At 36.0% G+C, this 15,394-nt stretch overlaps 1 protein-coding gene across 3 annotated transcripts in view; it reads right to left on the reverse strand.

Annotated features, from left to right (window-relative positions):
• The window catches only part of WDR7 (WD repeat domain 7), a 361,817-nt gene that overhangs the window by 233,390 nt on the left and 113,033 nt on the right, over nucleotides 1–15,394 (reverse strand). For 2 of the 3 annotated variants that reach the window (XM_030292358.2, XM_030292357.2), the window contains 3 exons: nucleotides 7,512–7,610; nucleotides 4,626–4,744; nucleotides 2,581–2,704 (listed from right to left, as the gene is read on the reverse strand). In XM_030292358.2, coding sequence (XP_030148218.1) covers nucleotides 2,581–2,704; nucleotides 4,626–4,744; nucleotides 7,512–7,610 — 342 coding nt within the window. The remainder of the gene's footprint in view (nucleotides 1–2,580; nucleotides 2,705–4,625; nucleotides 4,745–7,511; nucleotides 7,611–15,394) is intronic. The other variant, XM_030292360.2, reaches the window with a different exon arrangement.

Here is a 15,394-nt window from a genome sequence, read left to right on the forward strand (position 1 = left end):
AATAACATTAAGTGAAAAGATTAAAATTTTAAGTAAGCCAGCATTCCATTAATTAATAAAGTACTCCAGGATATTGTAACTAAATATGAAGGACTATAATTTACATACATGGAAAGGTTGAAATCTGACCTAAGAACAACCTAGTTTATACTTCAACGATGACGGGAACCATTACAGAGTAATTTTCTTACAGTTATGTTTCTGATTCATTTTGTTGTTGTTAAATTTAATATGGCTAGAAATTACAGTCTGAAATCAGGAGTAGCTAAGGCACATATCTACTCATTCTTCTATCCCCACCGCCACTTCAAGATCTAAGGCTGCTGGAGGAGGCAAGGAATAAAGAGTGGTTAAGACAATAAGTTTTGTAGTCTGACAGTCACTTAGTAACAGAGGGACCTTAAGAAAGTTCTTTAATCTCTCTTGGCCTCAACTAACTCATCTGGTGGGGGAGTAGGGGGGGTGGGCAGTGACACTAGTCCCTAGTTTACAGGCTTACTGCAGTGGTTTAATGAAATAACACAGACCAGGCACTTAGCAAAAGCCTGACAGAGAAAGTGTTCAATTAATGGTAGGTATTGTGATTATTTTCCTTATACTGTATCCTCTCTGGACCCTCTAACAGACCTCTCACCTAGCAACATATACATTCTTATCATTGTTTCAGGGAGTAATTTGTGACTACATTACACTTTTATCTTGTAGCAAACTCATTCTCTTCTTTCCAGGAAAATAAAACAAAATGGCATTCACCACCATTGTTAATGGTACCTCTCTTCCCAAACTATCAAGAATACACTGCACGCATCTTCGGTGTTTTTCATAGACCTTTCTAGGTAGTCTGTAATCAAGCCTTAGAAATACCTTCTATTCCACTCTATCTACATCTAGGTCTGGGTCCCATCTCCCCTCCATAGTAGCTGCCCAACTACTCATTCTGCTTCAGCCCACTCTCCCACTGCAGTCCATTCCAAATAAAGGTGTCCGGAAATGGTTTCTCAGTATTTCCATAACAGCGTTCTCCTTTCAAAAGGACCTCCGATGATTTGCTAATGTTTCCTCTTCAATGTAGTCTACAGTGTTTTACTCATAGTTTGTCCTTAAATTGAGGCATCTTTTATTCAATAAAGTTTATGATGAGCCGATGAGCTGTTTTCCAGAATATAATAAAACTAATAGCCACAAGTTACTGAACAAATAGCACTGTTCAGGGCTCTTCAAATACGAGAGTCACCACTGACAAACAGCTGGTAGAGTTATACCAGTTATAACAATTATAGTCCCTTTGGGATCCTGTTTTCACATCCTTCTTGTACTATCATGTATTGTCTGTCTTGACACATATAGTGAGCATCTTATTACCAAGAATTTCGTATTGGCAAAAATCATTTAAAACGAAGCCACCTGAAACCCAGGCCAAATTTTCAAAGTAAAAAGTTTTAAAAGTTTCATTGAGAATTTAACCAAAATAAAATAAAATAAAATAAAATAAAATAAAATAAAATAAAATAAAACAAAACAAAATAAAATAAAACTGATTTTGTTTTATACTGCATTTGACCTAGCAGCATGATTACAAAGATTTTATGCTGCAAAAAATATGCAAACCCTTCAAGAACTTTTCCCAAGGTCTTTCCCAATCCGTTCAAATTATTTTCTTCTAAAAGATCTTCACGAATTTTCTTTCTTAACAGTACACTGGTCTAACTCTACCCAATCTTTATTTCTTAAGAATTCACAATTCCAACTTCAACTTGGAAAGGATCTACCTTCTACTGCACTTGCATATCATCAGATCACCACACGCTGGCATCCACAAGCATAATAATGCAACAGAGACAGATGCTACTGTTTAAATAGAGTAGGATTTTTGATTGGGATTAATTTTATAAGAGGGGCACCCGGGTGGCTCAGTCAGTTAAGCGTCCAACTCCCGATTTCAGCTCTGGTCATGATCTCACAGTTTGTGAGATGGAGCGTTGAGTCAGACTCTGCACTGACAGTGCAGAACCTGCTTGGGGTCCTCTCTTTCTCCTTCTCTCTCTCTCTCTCTCTCTCTCTCTCTCTCTCTCTGCCCTTCCCCTGAGTGCGCTAAGTAAATAAATAAACATTAAAAAAAAAAAAAAGAGGTCAGTCCATTAGAGAATATTCTGATATATATTTTTTAAATCAGGGGCACCTAGGTGGCTCAGTTGGTTGAGCGGCAGACCCGCTCAGGTCATGATCTCACAGCTCCTAGTTCGAGCCCCACGTCGGGCTCTGTGCTGACAGCTCAGAGCCTGAAGCCTGCTTCAGATTCTGTATCTGCCCCTTCCCTATTCATGCTCGCTCTCTCTCTCTCAAAAATAAACAAACATTTTTTTAAAAAAAATAAAAAATAAAAAATAAAATAAAATAAAAATAAAATAAAACTCCAAACCATAGGGGTTTGGAAAATGAATGCATAGAATTCAAAGATCCCTTATTGTGACTTTCAATGACTCACTTTTGTTGATAAGTAGTAGTGAGCATATCTGTGAGTTTAATACTTTCTTCGTACCTAAGCATCGGAAATCGGAAAGCTTTGCAGAGAACTCTTACGTGATATGACATGGTCCATATACTGAGGTAAGTACGGGGCCCAGGCATCAATGGCTTCCTTCCGTCCCGCTTGCTCAATTCTTCTCAGTTCAGCTAGAAGCAGGGCCTGCGCGGCTTCTCTGACCTGAACAGGAAACAGATCCAAATGAAAAAAACAGAAAGCAGATCAGTTGGTGAGGTGTTTAAAAACTGGAAAGTTCATAATGAAATGAAGCTAGAAAATATACGAGTCACATTAATTTACGGGAGAAAAACTACAGACCAAATAGTGAATTAAGTATTTAAAGTAGAATAAATTGGATGTGAGCAAATGAAAGACATTTTAATGAATGAGCTCACTGAAAAATATTTTAACACTAATAGAATATGTGAACATTTATGCAGCGTTGGGTTTAAAACTTCATTTTCCAAAGCCTTTGAAACATTCTTGCACTTTCATTTAGCATTTTCACTTTAAAATCTCCATGTCATTGATCCTGTTGAAAGTCACTGTTAGAACTGTTAAATGTATCTTCTCTTTTAGCCTGAAGAAATTTAACCTTATCTAGTGAGTTTCTTTGTATGATACATGCTAAATCGGTATTGTTTATACAAACGTATGTATAACTCCGCACGATTCATGTGTCCCTATGACGTGCTTAAACAATTTGTTTTCAACAAATAAGCAAAGTACATTCTCGTGTACTAATATTAGTTCTATAGAAGGAAACTAGTTGTCAAAGTTACATCATCCCAGTTTTTCTTTCAATATGGCACACAACTTTTATTTTGCAGTTTTAGTGTTCTTTTGGCAAATTACCACAAAGCACAGAGTCAAAGAAGCTAGTCAATTGTCAAGTGGTGTATCAATCAATTTATTAACTCTTTATAACTGAAAACGTAACTCAGCAGTGTCTGATAAGAGTTTAAATAAAAATTCTTTTTAATTATAACTGATTTTTGAAGTGAATTCAAAAACAATTCAATGCAAAACCATGAAGATTTGAGTATGGTGCGATTCCACTTGGAGATGAGGGAAGGGAAACCAGATGCAGGGAATATCTATATTTTGATAAATTCAAAATCTTGAATGATACAAACTGCTATAGCTAGACAGGTCAAATGCCATAATAAAGGAAATCTTTATAAAACATTTCCAAGTTCCTGGTGATATTATATTCCAAGCAGTATCTAATACAGCAGAAGTCCATTAACACAAAATAACAGCTACCATTTATTGAGCTCCTACCATGTGTCAGGCTCTGTACTTACTGTTTCACTTGCATTATCTGATTTGATCCTGACAGCAATCCCATGAGGAATATATTATTATCCCCACTTTACAAATGAGCTTCAAACAGGTTAAGTAAATTGCCCAGGGTCACAAAGTTAATAATTGGCAGAACTGATATTTAAACCCAGGTCTCTTCGAATTCCAAAGACTTTTATTATAACACAGTACCTTCCACTGGACAATGGCTATTCACTCAGAATTTGATTGGTGTAATTACAACCCAGTGTGTGATTTGGGGGGAGGTGTATGTGAGCATGGATGTATGTGTACAATCCATACAAAAACCAATACTTAAACAGTTCCAGGAAGTATATGAAAGCTTTTGTCAAATATTCACTGGATTAAAAAGTAAACAAATTCGCAAGCTGTAACATTACTGTTTGGTATATAAACCGAGAAAAAAAAAAATCAGAAACCCATATTTTCTGTCACATAATAAACTGGTGAAAAGAAATTAGATAAGTATTAACCATTTCATCTCAAGTTTACACATGTCTAGGGCGCCTGGGTGGCTCAATCGGTTAAGCGTCCGACTTCGGCTCGGGTCATGATCTTATGGCTTGTGAGTTCGAGCCCCGCGTGGGGCTCTGTGCTGACAGCTCAGAGCCTGGAGCCTGCTTCAGATTCTGTGTCTTTGCCTCTCTCTCTGCCCCTCCCCCGCTCACACTCTGTCTCTCTCTGTCTCTCAAAAATAAATAAACATTAAAAAAAAATTTACACACGTCTAATGCGTTCATGTTTTTGTTTTCTAGCCATATCACAACGACGTTACCTCCAAGCATCGATCTTGCCATCTCCGAGCCAGCATCTCTAGAAGTGGAGGCCTAAACTTGTCCAATCCCAGCAGGTCTGGCAGCATAACACAATGCATAGCAGCCAACTGACTCCATCCTGTTAAAACGTAACATAGTATAAATACTTTAAACATTTTGGCATTCCCTAAAGATTTTTCTTCAAATATACCAAAAACCAAAAAAAAAAAAAAAAAAAAAAAAAAAGAGGGCAAATGTGCTAAATTGTATTGGTAAGGATTTCCACTTTTATTAGATATTTTATACAAAGAATTATATCAAATGTAGTTCATCTCTAAATCAAGTAATTGGTACTTATAAGAACTTTCAAAGTCTTAAATGAAAATAAATTTCCTCATAAAGTACATTCAAATTCTACAAGGAAAACAAATTTCTAAACAGTCCCTTGAAGATAAAATATATTCAGGGTTGAGAAAGTGTAGAAATAAACATGTACTAGAGTAATAGACTTAAAACCACTTTCAGTTAAAAGGGCATTCACACAGATATCCAAAGATAAGTTCATGTCACTTAAGGCCTGGCCATCTGTGTATGACCACCTTTTCAGTCAACAGAGATGTCTTCTCTTGTCTGTCACAGGGCCTTTAATTAATACTTATCGACCTCTTTTCTTACAAAGTGAACCAGATATTTAAACACAATCATAACTGAGTAACATAACATCAACTTTGAGGGGAAATATGAATGCAGACATTTCATAAAATAAAAACTGGATAATCTAAAATTTACAAAATCTTAAGCATCATTAACTTTAATTTATGGGAATAAAAGTTTTTTTTTCCAAAATTCTAATCCATAATATGAAACTTAAGTATATGAAGAAAACAAACACTGTAAGTCGCTGCGATGTCTAAAAGCAACACTACCCAGACATTGTCAAATAGTCATTTCAACCCTGTTTTAAAGGTGTCTGAAAAATATATACACAATAAATGCTTCAGTCTTCCCAAATCATGCATGAAGCCGCTATTAATCCACAATAATTACCATAACACCTTCTGGGGATAATATTTAAAGAAAAATGACCAAGAATGAATGCAAAAAGAATTGTCTATTACCACATACAAGCTGGGTTATCTGTGATCGCAGAATTTTAACAAATCAATGTTTTGAAGTAATCTAAACTGTAGTCTTCTAAAACAACAAGAACCCAGGGTGCCTGTGTGGCTCTGTCGGTTAGGCGTCTGACTTTGGCTCAGGTCATGATCTCACGGTTCATGAGTTTGAGCCCTGCATCAGGCTCTGTGCTGACAGCTCAGAGCCTGGAGCCTGCTTTAGATTCTGTGTCTCCCTCTCCCGTCCCGTCTCCTGCTTGCGCGCTCTCTCTCTCAAAATAAATAAACATTAAAAAAATAATAAAAATTAAAAAAATAAAATAATAAGAACCCTACCATAAAATTCAAAACTATTACTGGGATTGTTAAAAAGAGAGAGAGAGAGAGAGAGAGAGAGAGAGAGAGAGAGAGAGAGAAAGGGGGAGAAGGAGAATGAGTGACAGATAAGCCACCTATCTAAAAATTCATCCTTTCAATAAGAAAATTCTCATCAACTGAGAATATATGATTACATAACTTAGGTGATGAGCACATACATTTTAGATTACAATTTCTTTCCAAAGAGGATATATATATACATATATAGAGGATATGTACATATATATCTATACACGCGCAAATATATATGTAAACATAAGTTACCACCTAATAATTTCTTTAAGTGCTTTAATGTCTCATGAAAGTATGAAGCGTATTTATGAGCTAAATTTTAATAGGATAATGATTCTCACCATGGTCCAAAGCCAACAGCTTTTTTTTTTTGAACAAATTACTATCTTTCACAATAGCTTAACAAACATGACCCTAACTATTTTTGCTAAAACCCAGTCTTAACATACTAACCTTAGTACATGCCTACGACAGGGAAGCCAAACAAAAACTAAGTTACACTTTGGTGTTCCCGTGTTTTCTTTCCAAACGAGGGCTACTTAGAACATGAGCTCTCTACGCTTAACGGATATTGTACCATTCTTTCCAGTTGAATGGACTGGTAATGCTGCTTTTTAATAAAGAGTCCGAATCAATCTGGGTTACGTCTGAGATTTTGTAAATTTCTTCCTTTTTATATTATACATCCTGCTGGAGGCTGAGCCCATGATGAAGAGAGTGGATGTAAGTCAGAGCTCACAAGTTCTGCTAGGCTTCCAGGCAGTATAAATAATCCTCATGGGAAAAATAGGTTTGTGGATTCCATTCACATTTTCAGAGCTCCAAAAATACTTGCAACTAGTCTAAGTCCACAGGGATAATATGGTAGTCTAACTACATCTTAAAAATTGAAATTATGGATTTTTGCCTCATCCAGAAACAGAAACAGTAAGGAGGATAAACAGGTGAATTCCTCACAGTCTGTAATCACTGGTGCTAATCAACATTCTGAAGACTTTTCATATGAGAATGTAGAGAGGCCCCTCACATCTCCCCCTCACCTCAGAGTAATGGTACATGCAAAATAAACTCATTAGTTCTAACACCAGAGATCACATGCCAAACATCACTATGAAAACCAATCCACCTTTTAATATCTGCTTCACATCAAAGATTGGCATCTCTGCCCTTCTTTAACAGCATTCTAGATTACAAGAAACACAATTATGCCAGCCACGAGTAGCATTACATTTTCGTAACTGGTCCTCAGCACTGACATTAGCAAATCAAGTTATAAAACGGAAACTTTTGGATATCGCATATAACAAAACAGATAAATGTATAAATTAGATAAAAAGAACATGTCATATCAGAATAAAGCACAGACTGAAAGGGAGTTGTTAGAAAGTTGAGAGAGAATACCTTCATTTACTAAGAAACAGGTATGTAAAGCAGGAGTAGAAGCAGGGTCAGAGCCAGAGTGATCAGCATCAGACCGAGCGGAAATGACAGGAGCAGGAACTTGCAGAGAAAACAGAAGAAATAAAGAGGAGAGAATTGAGGTACAGCGGCTTCTGAAAAAAAGCTCAGTATTAGTGAAGAATGAAAAACAAAATTAGCAAAATATAGTAAATGGAGAACTGAAAAATGATGTTTTAATCAGAAGGGCATGATCGTCAAGGATTACAGCAGGGAAATGATACATCTGGACAGTAACCACATTGTAGTTCAAATTCTATTTAATATTCAAATTTATCAATGTATCAGCTAATATAAAAAACAGTTCTAAAACAACTAAGACTACAATGAAAAAATGACAGACATTAAGGATTAGCAAAAATATAATCCAATTTTTAAAATGTACCACACACTGAAAAGTTTTTGCTGGTCTTCATATTGTCGATTACATTTTTCTAATAATTTATTTCCTAACTTTACGTGTAAATTATTTTCTTAACATCTGAAACCAACATCCACTGAGATCATTTCAATTTTCCACACTCATTTTATAAAAATACAATTTAAAACATACCAACTTGTATAGAATATATGTTGTTTTGTGAGAAGAACCCTAACATAGCTTCATTCTTTGAAGTTTAAAAAATATTTTTTATGATACAAATGCTTTATATTATAAATTACTGAGTATTCTAATCCTTATATAATACATGCAACAACCCGCACCCCACACCCCCAAAAAGTAATGTTACCAGGAAAATGTTTCAGCTTAAATTATCATATGAAAAGGCAAAAAGACCGTATGGCACACACATTCTACAACTGGAGGTCAATGTTAAGATTTAGAGGTCACCATTTGACACTTCCTTCCTATGGAGAAATTACCATATGTCATGCACAAGCATCTTCAAATTAATCCCTCTCCTTTCTTCTGTCATTGAACAGCAATAGGTTTGGGCTCCTGAACAGATTAAGCATTGTCCACTGAATGATATGTTTGTTTTTCATGCAGTGAAGTTCCTTTGTAGCTACAGGACAGCTGCATGAAAACAACTTTTCATAATTTCCACACAAATGCGTCATAATGTCAATCAGGCACGCGTGAGGTGGTAAACAGCACAACTAAGAGAAGCACATGAACAGTAATAAAAAGCAGGAAATCCAACTCCATAAACCCTAAGAAGCACATCTTGCACATATGAAAGTTTCATTTGGGAAATTATATTTTTTTTTTATTATCACAGGCCTGTTTTTTGTTCCTTATGAAATTAAAATGACTTTATAATGTTATGTTTATGAAAAACACAGAGCTTTTAATTGCATGTTTCATAAGATCTTCAAAAATTCTATTGTAATCTTATAAAGAAATCTCAAATATTTCTATGTTCCACTTAATAAATTTTTCATTTTTTAAATCATTTTTAATTATGAATTCAGTTATTATGGCCTAGAAAATATTCACTTCCTTATGCAAAAAAGTTGGCAAGCCTGGTTGGCGAAGAGAAAATTGTCAGGCTTTAGCTTTCATGCTACCAAAATTGTTGACAAAGTTCCTCTGGTGATTTTCAACAAGTGGGACTTTTTTCCTTTTTAAGAGAAATTAGAGAAAAGGAGAAATTATCATCATCCCTCAAAAGGCTGTGGTGACTGTATCTGATTTTTCTCTTAAGTGAGAGGACACCAGAATTAGAACGTGAGGAAATTCAATATAAATGAATAAAAGTGCAGGACAGAGTGACCATTACCCTGGCCAGGACAAATAAGTAGTGGGATAAAAGCACATCTTCTCTAAGTCACAGCATAAAGGAAAGCAGAAATGCTACTGAAGAAACTGCTAGAATAAGTAATAATAGGTCTTAATAGAATAATGTTCAATATATGTAAGTTTATTTTTATAATATAAGTTTGTTTTTAAAAATCTCTGCATCACCAAAAAATATTTCATTCAGCCTACTTCATAACTAAAACTGCAGAATCTAGAACTACTTTTATAATTAATTGAGAATACTCAAATTCTACTTGAGCTTTCAAAACTGTTCACACACAGAAAAAAAATCAGCAACAGAAATTTAAAACGTACTACTTCTAAAATAAAAAGCTCAAGATTTAATGACAAATAAAAATCTGAAGAGGTCATATGTAGCACTGAGTATTAAAAATTTATACCATAAAGCATAAATGAGCATTTGGTTTCTTAAAAAAAGCGGCAATGATAATGATCAACTGGCTTTCTCTTATTAAGGATTTAGTAAAACTTAAGGGCAAAGTCTCAACGCAACTTCCAGTGATGATAGAAGTGGCATAAGTTCTATTATTTTACCTAGGAAATTTCCTTAATTTCGCAGCTAAGAGCCTCTCTACTTACTACCACATGAACAGATAGGCAAAGATAAATGAACCCATGGGGTTAACACACACGTGCACACATGCGCTCTCGCTTCCCATTAGATAGCATATATACATGTACAATACCCAGGGTTTTCTGTTTTTGAATAAGCCTATTTCAGTCTTCATATGAAATCGGACTCTGAATTCCAGTGTTCCCTACTGCCATTGTGACATGAAGAATGTATCAAGGACAGAAAGTGAACTTACTTTAGGTAGCAAGTTATTGGTCTAAACCTCATTAGCCTCCTGGCACAAGAACACAAATAGCCCTTTCAATACATTTTTTAGGCGGAAAAAAAAAATCTAGAAGATAAAGATTTCTGTAAAAACCAAACGCAATGCTTAAAGAAGTTTTTCCAAAGCTTAACACTAACAAATAATTAACACTATTTAATAATGAATCACTTTATCTAAAGAGCTGTGTGATAATCATGAAGCGTGGAGAGGGGTGGATAGAGGAGAAGGAGGCGTTCCACACTAAGTCTTCCATCCAAGAGAGATCTTAGAGTAACATCTGCCCTTTTATAAACTTCCTTTATGTCTACACTTCTATGTCTCAGGGAGTTGAACATTCTCATCATCTTTTAAACGAACATGAAGCATTAGGATAAATTGTTGATCAAGCAGTCTACAGAAAAAAGGGTTTCCTTGAAACACCATGGAGAAAGAGCACAAAAAGTCTAACGGCAATAAGGAAGTACAAAGGTCCAGGAAATAGAAAGGATAAGCACCTACCGTAAAGCAGAACGAATTAGCAGCCCAAGATGCTGTTCTGACAGACATACATCAAGGCAAAATAACAAGTGCTGATGATGTTTGAAAAATAGTAACTCTACTTAACCTATAGATCACCACTGGATTATATCAGACTTGGAATAAGTTCAGATGCAATGACTTGGCCTATAACTCCAGCCAGTGTTCAAAAAATAAAACTTAAAAAAATGTTTAAAAATTCCACTTCTGGGGGCGCCTGGGTGGCGCAGTCGGTTAAGTGTCCAACTTCAGCTCAGGTCACGATCTCGCGGTCCGTGAGTTCAAGCCCCACATCGGGCTCTGGGCTGATGGCTCAGAGCCTGGAGCCTGTTTCCGATTCTGTGTCTCCCTCTCTCTCTGCCCCTCCCCCGTTCATGCTCTGTCTCTCTCTGTCTCAAAAATAAATAAATGTTAAAAAAAAAAATTTAAAAATCCCACTTCTGTAAAAGGTCTCCTTCATTACTAATATCCAAAATACATAAATGAGCTAAGACCCAAAACAATGGGGGCTGGGGGGGAGAGTCTGAAGTTTACTGCAGTGAAAGTAAGGCTGTTAAAATTTTCTATCTCATTTAATTAACAATAAGCCCCTACTATGTGCCAGATATTGGGCTAAGCATACAAAGAACTCATAAAGATTAGCCAAAGTTACTCGGTTACTGAGAGTCTGGCAGGAAAAGCAAATAACTAATTAAAATATTATCATAAATTACACTTGTCTGAATCTCCTCCGCTACATAGAAGCTCCTTGAAGGCAGAGATTTGTTATGTCAGCCTTGTAGATTCAGCACCTAGTTACTGACATACTGACACTAGAAACATAGAGAGAAGGTATCTATAGATCCATTCATTCAAGTATTTATTGAGTACCTTCTGTGTACCAGTCACTGTTCAAAGCACTTGTGCCAAATTAGTGAACAGAAAGAACAAAAGTCTGTCCTTTGAGCTTCCAAAGACCAAAATGACATGCCAATTTTTATTAAAAGGCCTATAAATTCAAACACAAAATTTTAAGGAGTCTTCAGGTCCATCCAATAACCTGATATATGTACTCCATATACGTTTCTTGCTACAGACCCTGGAAAAAGATGGTGAGAAATTATTGGTTAATCTACATAAATGATTCCTGAAATAATTTAACAATGACTACTTCCTACTTCAAGTTTAGACAACCTAAATTAAATACATTTCTGAAAAATAAAACAGCAGATATCGTTACATAACCTTAGAACCTTAAATTGCTTGGATTTGCTTCCACACCTACCACTGAGTAAAGACACAACTACCAGCACAGACACAGGGTCACAATCAAGATAAGCACTAGAGACACAGACCAAAGACTTATGCCATGAGATTACTGAATTGATCAAGAGAAGTACAGTACGTCAGAATGCAGAGAAGCCTAAAGCGATGGGCAGATTTAGGGCTGTATAACCACGAACAAAAAGTTAGTTTGACATCTCTGATCCCTTTCTCAAGTGAGATGTTTTATAAAGCGCACAATTGAGTATCTAATAAATAAAAACTGTCTCTATCAAAAAGTACATGACTTGTCAGTAAATGTTAATTATTGGCAAAGACTGAATTAACAAGCCCACTGCTAGACAAAATAAACCTCCTGTGAAGAAATTATTTTCCAATGAAATACCCGGATAATGTGTATGAGAAATTATGTTAGCTGAACTCTCCAGATCATCTTTATTCTCAGACCCAAATGTCTATGAAAGGTCCAATCCCCAGCTAAAGTCTTTACTCTGTATAGATTATTTTGCAGCTGAACAAGTATTAGCCGACATGTAAGTGACAGTTTATCGAAAAGGAGCATATTCATGTTTGCAATCCAGCTTGAAAAATGGATTGTGAGTCAATGTGCACTGCAGTGGGAGTCAGGAAAAGAAAACATAAGGAGAGGAAAATGTTTAAAAGAAAACCAAGGTAAGAGAAGTCAGAGCAGAAAGACGAAATATAATACCCTAACTGTTGAACTGTAGTCCAAGAACTCAGAGCTTTTGTCCATTCTCTGACCACTTCTTATCCTAAACTGGTTGTTTTATGTTCATGAGTTATCTACTAGATATATAGATATAGATATAGATATAGATATAGATATAGATACAGATATAGATACACACACACATACACACACACACACACACACACACACACACACACACACTACTTAAGAGAGTATACATCAGAATAATCTTTCTAATGTCCTAAATAGAGATGTTTGCAGAAAAAAGTGCTCAACATTTTTTTTGTTAAAGAGATAATTGCTCCATATTTTCAATATTCAAACAGAAAGTGGGTTTCCTGATGGCATCCTAAAATATTTTACCGTAACTCTCACTACACGTTGCTAACCTTTATTTACTTTAAAAGATAAGCGTCTGTGCTATTCCAAATGGAAACTCCTAAGTCTACCTTAAATAAATGCTTTAGAAAAAGACTCAATTCTCTTCACTACTCTCAAAACATGATGCTTTATGAGAGAAGCAACATTAAAGCTTTCCTACTGTAACATTCTCAGAACTAACCAAGTGAGTAAACTGAATACTGTAATGGTGGTGAAGTACACAATGTATCGTGACAATGTCACAAATTACGCTGGACCCCTTGTATCTGCTGCTATGGTTACAGAGGGAGAAAACTGTCATCCAAGAAGAAACATCAACTATAAAGAATGATAATGAAGATGGTAATGATGAGGACAACAAATAAAATCTCTAACAGGCACTGGTCTTAAATGAAGCTCTAAACTAATTAAATGAAGGAGAATGTGGCCTGCCACTGATTTGTACTGTATAATCTGGAAGATATTTTCAGTGGATTTAGAACAAAAATACGTGTTGTTGTAGGAAAAGCACAGATCTAGAGTTAAAAGGTGCTACTGTATCCTAATCATACCTCCATAACTAACCATATTTTAAGTCAGTCTTTTAGCTTTGTGAACCCGTTTCCATTTCTCCCTGAAGTAATGGCTATAAAAATATTACAACACTATGTAACATAAAGAATATTTACCTTGGGGTGCCTGGGTGGCTCAGCTGGATAAGCGTACGACCTCAGCTCAGGTCATGATCTTGCAGTTCATGGGTTCGAGCCCCGCATCAGGCTTTGTGCTGACAGCTCAGAGCCTGGAGCCTGCCTCAGATTCTGTGTTTCCCTCTCTCTCTGCCTCTCCCCTGCACATGCTCATGCCCATGCTCTGTCTCTCTCTCAAAAATAAATAAACATTAAAAAAATAAAAGAATATTTACTTTATGAAGTAATAGTATATTTAGAACATTTTGGAGGCACCTGGGTGGTTCAGTCAGTGAAGCATCTGACTCTTGATTTCAGCTCAGGTCATGATCTCATGGTTCATGGGTTCAAGCTCCACATGGGGCTCTGTACTGACAGTGCACAGTCTACTTCGGATTCTCTCCCTCCCTCTCTCTGACCCTCCCACGTGCTCGCTCACTCTCTCTCTCTCTCTCTCTCTCTCATCCTCTCTCTCTCTCTCTCAAAATAAATAAATAAACTTAAAAAAAATGTTTAAAGTAAAGGGAGAGGACCTTCCACTTCTGGCCAAGATGGAGTAACATGAAATAGACTTATAATACCATCTAAAATAACCCCCACCCCAAAAATACATAAAAAGACAACAGTTTCAAGCCACTGGACATCAAATGATGATGGACTAAAAGTGAGGAGTTGGGAGACAAACAGCTCTATGATTACCCCCATTTATTGCCTTGTTGGGAGTTTCTAGACCAACATATAGGAAAGAGGATTTAGGAAGAGCCCAGCAGTTTCCCTGAGCTAAGGAGACAGAGCTGAGAGTCTCAGGAAACCAGAGCAGCCAGAATCCACAGGAAGAGAAGAGAACTTCAAAGATCAAGGTTCTTCAGACGCCCCCCTCAAATATTCAGCAGAGCACAATCAGTTCATGTGTGTGAGGAAACTACTAAAGTATATGTGTGTTGCTCCCACTAGCCAGACTGGAAAATTCAGAATTCATGGGGTACCAGATACTCAGGAAGGTCTGGCCCGAGTAATGGGAAACTAGCCTTAGACAGAACATGACTCCACACCCACCTAACAAATCATAAACGCAAGACCACAAAAAGATCAAACTGCTTCCAAGTAACTTAACTGCATCCAGAATATAGCTTAAAATTTTTTATAACAATATAAAAATATTCAGTACCCAACAAGGTGAAATTCAAATATCTGCCACTTAACAATGATTACCAGGCACACAAAGAAGCAGGAAAGTACAGTCCATAATGAGGAGAGGAAAAGTCAATTAAAAACAACCCCAAACTGACAGAGATGTCAAAATTATCAAATAAGAGTATTAAAAGTTATTATAACTGTAATTCATATATTGAAAAAAGTTACATAGAGACAATGAGAATATGAAAAAAAGACCCAATTCAAAATTGTGAACATGAAAATCATATCTGAGATGAAAAATACACTGATTGGGCTTAATAGCAGTTTGGATATTGCTAGAAAATATGAATGAACTTGAAGACATTGCAACAGAAACTACCTAATCAAAACACAGAGAGGAAAAAAATCCAAAAATAAAGCATCAATGAGCTATGAAACAATTTCAAGTGGCCTAATGTACATATAATTTGAGTCCAATAAAGAGAGAAGAGAGGAGAGAAAAGAAAGATTATTTGGAGAAATAATGGTGAGAAATGTTTTAATTT

Source organism: Lynx canadensis, chromosome D3 (genome assembly GCF_007474595.2).
Source record: "Lynx canadensis isolate LIC74 chromosome D3, mLynCan4.pri.v2, whole genome shotgun sequence".
Classification (NCBI taxonomy): Eukaryota; Metazoa; Chordata; class Mammalia; order Carnivora; family Felidae; genus Lynx; species Lynx canadensis.